Raw genomic sequence first — 8,108 nt, 5'->3', positions numbered from 1 at the left:
TGGGATTAGCGAAGATGATAATGACGTGTCTCACCTCACCCAACGCCAATATAAGTTTGAGAATGGTCCGCCATTCGTTATCTTAAGATGGTATTACGTATGGGTGGCATAAAAGAAGATCACTAGTTTTGTGCTCGAATTTACACGTATCCTTTTCCTAGCCACAACGAACCTAGAGAAATCATCGAACAAAGATAGATTTTCTCAAAAACGAACAAAACATTATGAAAACAAAACCTGGACGAACGATAGAACCAAAAAGGGAAAGGACATGAGTATGTGACTAACTTATGTGTGTAGATATATTTTTACTCATTCAACAAATAAAGAGAAGAGCAGAAGAAAATAGGTATACAAATAAAAACAAATGTAGCAATCTAAACAGTGTACCGATTCTATACAACTTGCGTCGGGTTTTCAAGCCGAACAAGACAGTCGTCGACATCACCTTCTTTTGCCGTTCGCACCGCTTCGCTCTTTCATTTGACTAAATTTTAACTACTTAATCTTTGATGTCAGCCACTATCATTCTCTACCTTCGTTCCATTCCATTGCGCGCTGCCGCTATTGCTACGTAAAATTGTGGTTCAATAAATTATGCTAGCTTTTTTCCATTCTCTTATACCGTTCTTCTTTGTGTTTGGTGTACCTTCTATTGCCGTTTTTTAAGCTTTCGTGTTCGCATCCTTTACGGTTCCCTTCCAATAAACCGTCTCCTTTCTGTCTGTTCCCGTGTCTCTTCAACTTGTGTCTTGTGTGAGCATTACAGCATGTTAATAATAAACAGATAAAAGTATTCATAAAATAGTCGCTTACATTACCGTTCCACTTCTTCCGTCGACTGTGAGGAAGTTTAGGGACAATTACTATTTTTCAAAGAAGGGTTCAACTGCCTATTGCATCCGGTCACACTCGTCTTCCAGTGTATACGTCCTGTTTGACTTGCTTGCGATCTCATACCGGGGACTAAAAGAGAATTGGTGAGCTTCGGTATATGGTCCGTCTTTGAAATTTAAAAGTTTAATATCGAATTTGAGCTCCGCTTCGTTTGCTTAGTGTGTTGGGTGGTCTTGAGAATTGTTAGGAATCGTTCAATCGAGTTGATGATTAGGAACCGTGTCGATTCTTTCCGGAACAATGGTTAACAATACCGAAGAAATGAAATGAAACAAAAGCAGAGGTCTGGGTTTTTACAATAGTGTATCCAAATAATAAAGACTGGGAACATCATGTTATATGGATTCATTACGTTAACATAATGGAGGTGTTTTTGTTCAATAAAAATCATTCAATACACGGCAAAGAAAGTAAAATTTGCTGGTAATGTTTTGTGGAATTTCAACCACATTGGTTAAACAGTGATCAGGATTCTGCTGATCGTATTCTTATCTGTCCCTCCTTTTTCCATCCTACTGCAACTTCTCCGAGCTCCGCCTCCTATCCAATATGTTCCCACGTGTTTGCTTGTTTGTTTGTTTGATTGATTGATTGATTGCTAGATAAGACTGCTGTGGAACGCTACCAAAGCATTGGATCTTTCTTGTGGTCGAACTGAAGATGATGGAAGCGCCCAAAATCTCACGCACCCACGCACAGCAGTCCAGTTGAATGGCATCAAACCCATTGCTTTTGGATACTCGTCGTTCGCGGAAACCGAGTTCCGAGTTTATCGTGATGATCCTCAACCACCCCTGGCGTGGGGAGATAGTTATCAAACAGTCCTACCGCCCTCTCTTGTCGTTGCTTATTATTGTCACCAGGAAGGAAAACAGAAGACGAGCAGCTAGAACGGAACTAACAACTTCTCCAACGGTGGCTCCGGCGAAAGCGTCCAATGTTACATGCGCCGCAGCTTCTGGATGCCGGCTTGTACGTACTTGACGACGTTGTACAGCGAACTGTGCAACGTCATAGGTCCATTTTCGTGATCGAGGTCGATGAAAAATTCTACAAGAAAAGAAAAACCAATGTAAAAACAACTCGAAACAGCCGTAAATCGATCCCCGCTGTCTGCTTACCGATATGGTTCCCCCGTAACACTAAACTGTCTGCTTGTTCCCATAGATCCAGACACGTGGAAAGGTGCGTGAATAAGGTGGTTTGTTTTTGGTATGCACCGTGGACCTGATTTAAAAGATATAAAAGGATTAAAATTAAAAACACAGTTTTCCATATGTCCTCGAACCGTTTTACTTACGTTCATAGGCATGATGATGCATTGGGCAGGTGAGGAACTCATTGGTTGTACTGCACCGACCTGATTGTTCTGCCCGGAACTGTATCCTGAGCTCTGTTTTAGCGCATTACAAAGGCAAAGAAAATAAACTGTGAGCTTTAAGACATTCACCGAGATGCAGTTCCCATAACATTACCTGCGACGTTACGGACGTCGGCGAGAGCGGTGACGGTGTGTTACCGTTGATCAGTTCTGGTGTTGGCGCTGGCACGATGCTCGTCTTGTGGTTGAACTCGCCGATCGTTTTGACCGCCTCCTTCATGTCCATTCGTCGCATTTTGTACAGCTTCAGATAGATCAACGACTGACATCGTAAGCTGCAAGCGTGAAGGGCAAATGGTATGGAAACTTGTTAGCTGAAATGCATGACCTATGACTTTTCGTGTCGAGTGAGTAGTTACCTCAAAATGGCCACCTTGGTGTGAATGTTGCCCTGCACCGTTGGATGCTGCAGTTGGCTACGAAATTTTGATGAAATGAACCTGATGAAGAGAACAGAAGTACAAACGGTTATTCATGCACCGACGGTTCATTCCTTCGTTCCCAAACAAAGTGTACTCACTTAATCAAACAAAGCGTATCTTTGTACATCGTGAAGGCAGCTTTCTCGGTGATTGGATCCCGCTCCATCGTGTCCCCGGTGAGCAGGAAGAACAGTACGGCTTCCAGGTATAGCATCGCCTGTTTCAGATGGTCCAGTTCGCGATCCGCGGCATGCTTCAATCGTTTAGCCTCGGATAGGAATCGATTCTGGTCACGGATCTCCGGCACTTCGTCGTCGGTTCGCTCGAAGTACGATACGTACACCTTTTTGATTTGCACCGACGACTGTGGAACGGCCTCTAGCACCGGTGGTACGCTGATAATCTCCGTCACTACACCAGCGTTAGAACCCATCGCTGCGCCGCCGGCCACCAGTTGCTGCTGCTGTGTGTGATGATGGTTGATATTGTGATGCGATGGATGCTGCATACCTCCTCCGCCGCCCGACGTCCTTTCGGATGTTGTCGCATTTGAGGCGACCATCGTCGAAGACGATCCTCCTGAACGTTCCGGTACCGATTGGCAGTCATCTAACCGATCGTGGTTGGTCGGTGGAAGTTGGTCAAGTTGATCAGTCTTTAAACAAAGGGGAGAAAAGGCAGTGGTATTAATGAACGTTCTTCCTACGAAAGCGACCCCAAAGAAGTTCACCTGTGAGTTGGTAGATTTGTCCTTTTTCCGACGCTTCTCCTTGTACGTATTGTTGCTGCCCGAGCTGGTGGACCGTTTGCGCATCCTTTCGGACGATGCACTACCACCTCCGATCGGGTCACCTTCTGCACCCAGTGTCCCGTTCGTGACGACGGCAGAGGACGCACCAGACTGAGCCATCTTACCCATCTTACTGTCCACCATCTCGGCACCACCACCGTACTCCTGTTTGATGATCGACTGCACGGAATTACCTTCCTGTTTGATCATACCGTAATTGGAGTATTTGCCCCCGTACAGCACGGACGATTTATCCTCCTTCAGTCGTTGTTGCTCGCCGTACCCGAGCTTTTCCGATTTCGTGAGCAGTTTTTCGTCGTACGCTTTGCCACCTAACGATTTCGCGCCGGGCCCGGAGTCCCCTTGTTGATGATAGGACTGGTAGATGCTGTGATGGCTGCCCCGGTGGTTCATCGACGGTGAATAAACTCCACTACCGTCGAGTCCGGCCCGATGATAATCACGTGCCTTCTGTGCCGCACCGCTGTGGTCACTGTTGATGGAATTGCTTCGATGTCGCACCGGTCCGGAGCCGTTCTCCAGCGGGGAGGAAGAATCGAGCAGACCATCGGGAAGTAGTCGACCACCGGCACCGTAAGACATCCGGTCGTCTAGCAATCGTGGCGTCGACGAGGAACTATGCACCGAACTACCGCTCCTGTCATGATCCTGCTGCTGTTGTTGCTGCTGGTGCTGCTGCTGGCCCACGGAATTCCTTCTCCGCTTACCACCACCACTGTGCAGCTGCTGATCGTACGGACTTTTGCTCTTCTGGCGAGCGGAGGCACTGCGCTGGGCACTGTAGCTTTCGTTCGGTCGCTGCTGCTGCCGGGAATCAAATCCGCCACCGTTGCTCTTTGGTGGCGGTGGAATCTTGAGCAGTCGAGTCAGGTCGATCCGGCAGAGCAGTGAAAGTGAGTTGCTATTGCTTAAGGCACCTCGTGCGGGCGAAAACAGCAGCTGCTTGTCGATCGTAGGCGCGGGTGATGCGGAGGAGTTCGTTTGAACTGTACCTCCTCGGCTGCTCGGACGGCCACTATCCCCGGTGGCGGATGGAGGTCTGGGTGGGGTCGAGGCACTACCGGCCACCGCCAATCCCGGCACGGTTAGATGCTGCCGGGACGGAGGTCGTCCGCGCGAATCGGTCGCTGAAGCTGACGATGGTGTTCCAGAGTTCGGTGTGGTGGCAGTTGGGTTTTTGGCAGGATGCAGCTCATCCACATGGTCAATGTAAACCTGCCCTTTGCCTTTGCCGCCCTTACCCTTTCCACCCTTACCCTTGCCACCGCTGGCGCCTGCAGTGTTGATGAAGACGCGCACGAACACGGCAGCTTTATTGTTTTTACTCTGCTTCTAAAAGGGTAAACAAATGTATATTAACCAGATGATTCTCCTTTCCTTGGATTCCAATTCGGACACAAACCTTCTCCTTCTTGCCCGGAGCATCGCTGTCACTGTCACTGTTGCTGTCGGATCGATCGTCATCGTCGTCGTCATCATCGTCATCGTCGTCATCATCGTCGTCGTCGTCGTGGTTGTCGATGTTGTTGACGTTCGGCACTCGATTGTCATCCTCTTCGTCGACCGATCCGAGCGCTGACGCCGTCGAACCTTTGCGGCTTTTCTTCTTTTTCTTGCCCTTGGCATCCATTGCATGATTTGCCACTTCCGCGGTCCTCGCACCGTTCGATGGGAATGGCGGCGAAATTATTGAAGGCCTTCTAAAATTAAACACAAGAGCAGAAAATATGTACGATTAGAAATGGCTATTTGCTTACGTATAATAGATCAAACATTTCTGTCAACCTACAGATGACAGGCTGTGCAGCAAGGAGATATTTTAGATGCTAAACTGAGCAAACAGGTACATTTTTTCTTAGATTTCAGCCATAATAATGAAATTTTTGTTAGCGCTATAATTTTCGAAATGATCATAACATAATCTAAACATTGTTCTAATTTTCTAGTGTAGAACAGTGAATTAAAACTGTACCTGTACCTGAACCAAGGTAACATCATATTCTTAGCTTCAATTTAACACCAAAACATTAAAATCAGTCACTTGCGTACTAAGTAAGAATAACTTCGAAGTGAGTAGAATCTTGCTATTGAATCAATTGATTTAAATCCTCACGGATAGTTTTGTTGACTCTTTTTTATTTGAATCCTTAACAGCGATTCGAATCCTTCCTTGGGATTTGGATCGCTGTTAAGGAAGGATTCGAATCTAAAGTAGGGGGATTAGAATTTCAAGAGTGGGTAAATCCTGCAGAGCCGCAGAGCATTGAATCCGGGCAAGGAATCGAATTCCAATTAAATATTCAAATCCCTAACAAATTTGTAACTGTTCTTTTCACTCTTGGCATTCGACACCCTACTAAAAATACGATAGAATCTAATATTAAAAACAAATACTGCGTTTGTCAGCTAGCGTTCAGTGAAAAGCTACCATGCTAATGATAGATTTATAGATTAATAACACAACTCACTCGTCATTGCTGTCCGAGGACAAATTGTGCAGGGGGAAGTTGTTACTACTTCGACTGCTATTGCTTCCGCGATTGCCCGCTCCACCACCGTTGGCGCTGATCTTGGCGGGTAACTCGACTCCGTCGACATCCGCTCCTAAGACCTTACCACCACCCGGCGACGGAGCCACCACCATCGCCGCCGCAGTCTTATCCGCTTTGTTCTTCTTCGCCTTCTGCTTCTTCGTCTTCACAGGTACCACAACGGCGGCCGGGGTAGGAGTTTCGATCTCGACCGGTGCCGGGCTTTCGGTGGCAAAGTCCGATTCGGCCGACGAAGCCGAATGGTGGTGGTGGTCCGACAGACCGGACGAAGCTGAGCTGCTTTCGCTGGAGATCACCGTTTCGCTGCTGAGAATCTTGGCCGTGCGTGACTTGCGGGAGGAGGCCAACTTTTTCGACACGACGCCACCGATTCCATCCACCGATGGTATGCTGATCGGTGGGCTCATGATGCCACCGATGTCGCCGAGATGCGCGGAGGAATTCGTCAACGAAGACTTCTTCGTCGGTGTCGAACCGAGCGAGGGCGTCTTACTGGATCTTCGTCCACCACTACCCGTGCCACCACGCCCGCTCGCGACTGAGTCCGCGTCCGAGTAGCGCGCGCTTGACGCGGCACTGGTCGTGCCGTCACCCCCGCCGCCTTGAGTATTGCTGCCATTGTTTGTTGCCTTTTTCACTCGTCCCCGCGTTTTATGGGATGACTTGTCTTTTTCGAACGATTGCGAGCGATTTCGGCGGGGACCGCCGTACCGTTCGTCCTCGCTGCTGCTCGTGGAACTGTCCCGCGATTCTCGCTCAGTGCCCGAGCCTCCGATGGGCTTGCGTTTTAGCTTTTTCTTCTTAGTAGCAGCCGTAGCAGATGATGCTACCCCGTTCCCGGTGGCGGTCACCCCGACCGGGCTGCCGTCCTGCACTAAGTGATGCAGATTCAGTCGATGCGTTTCAATGTCTCCGATGACCGCCGACGGAGGGAGCGCTTCCGCATCATCGGAATCGCTGTCCGACATGCTCGAGATGGGTTTGATCAGGCTAAACTCTTTGGCTTCCTGTAGGGCACTTATCACATCCTCCTGTTCAACGACATCGTTGAACAAATGCTGCTGTTGGTGATGGTGAGCATTGTTTTGGTGGTAGTTTCCGCCGAGCGGATGAGCATCCGGACTTTTGCCCGGACTAGACGACGACAACCGATCGATCGCGTCTTCCTTCAGTTCACTCTTGATGCCGGTCTGTGGCGGCGATGAGGCACTGTTTTCGCTGGGATACGGTTCCTGCTTCACGGAGTTGGCCGAGGATATGTGAGCGGTCGCACCAACGCCACCAACACCCGAGTTGGCCGCCATCGAACCGTCGCCATTGCTTGCGCTACTGCTCGCATTCGACAGGTGGTCATCGTCGGTCAACGGGGGCAACGGTTCATTTTTGATGGCCGCACCGGACGATGACCGGTCCGAGACGGCAGGGGATGCAATTCCACCATCACCACCACCGGAGCTGATCCGGAGCGGTCGGAGCGGCGATGAGACGGAGTTTTCCTCGTGATTATGCATGTTGGCGTTGAGATGGTGATGACGGTCACTCCCGGTTATGGCACCGACACCAATAACACCACCACTACCACCGCCTCCATGGGGGGCACTTTCGCTTGGCACTTGTTGACTACTGTTGGTAGGTTGTTTGAGGAAGTTCAGCAGCGACCAGTCCATCGGTCGGCGGACAGGGCTACCGCCGCCGGGGGCATTGCCACCGCCGGTTCCACCGGCACCGGCCGTTCCACCCACCACACCTACACCCACACCACCGTTCGAGGTAAGGTCCGCCCCTATCGGCCCGCCGCCGGGACCGAGCGGAACCCCGCTGCCCAGCCCCTTATTGCCGATGTTGGAATCTTCACTCGACGATTCGTCCGCACTTTCGTTCGATGAGGTATCACTAGACTGGCGCTTCTTGGACCCACCGTCCCCAGCGTCGTCACTATCGGAGGCGTTATTATGATTATCGTCCTCTAAGCTTGGCCTAAAAAGGGGAACAAAACTCAAAGTTATTAAATCCGACAGTCCATGATTGGGTGTAGTAAAAAATAC

The 8,108-nt window shown here is 49.5% G+C and overlaps 1 protein-coding gene across 1 annotated transcript in view; it reads right to left on the bottom strand.

The window, feature by feature from the left end:
* Window positions 1-276: 276 nt before the first annotated feature.
* The window catches only part of LOC131264072 (uncharacterized), a gene marked incomplete at its 5' end in the record, with an annotated part of 52,708 nt that continues 44,876 nt past the window's right edge, over window positions 277-8,108 (bottom strand). Inside the window, 9 exons of the mRNA XM_058266361.1 lie at window positions 277-1,947; window positions 2,019-2,124; window positions 2,198-2,290; window positions 2,373-2,553; window positions 2,638-2,718; window positions 2,799-3,355; window positions 3,431-4,843; window positions 4,914-5,211; window positions 5,980-8,040. Of these exons, the coding sequence (XP_058122344.1) occupies window positions 1,838-1,947; window positions 2,019-2,124; window positions 2,198-2,290; window positions 2,373-2,553; window positions 2,638-2,718; window positions 2,799-3,355; window positions 3,431-4,843; window positions 4,914-5,211; window positions 5,980-8,040 (4,900 nt within the window). The remainder of the gene's footprint in view (window positions 1,948-2,018; window positions 2,125-2,197; window positions 2,291-2,372; window positions 2,554-2,637; window positions 2,719-2,798; window positions 3,356-3,430; window positions 4,844-4,913; window positions 5,212-5,979; window positions 8,041-8,108) is intronic.

Source organism: Anopheles coustani, chromosome 2 (assembly GCF_943734705.1).
Source record: "Anopheles coustani chromosome 2, idAnoCousDA_361_x.2, whole genome shotgun sequence".
NCBI lineage: Eukaryota > Metazoa > Arthropoda > Insecta > Diptera > Culicidae > Anopheles > Anopheles coustani.
The sequence above is the reverse complement of the archived record's forward strand: the minus strand, read 5'-3'. Positions and strand labels throughout refer to the sequence as shown.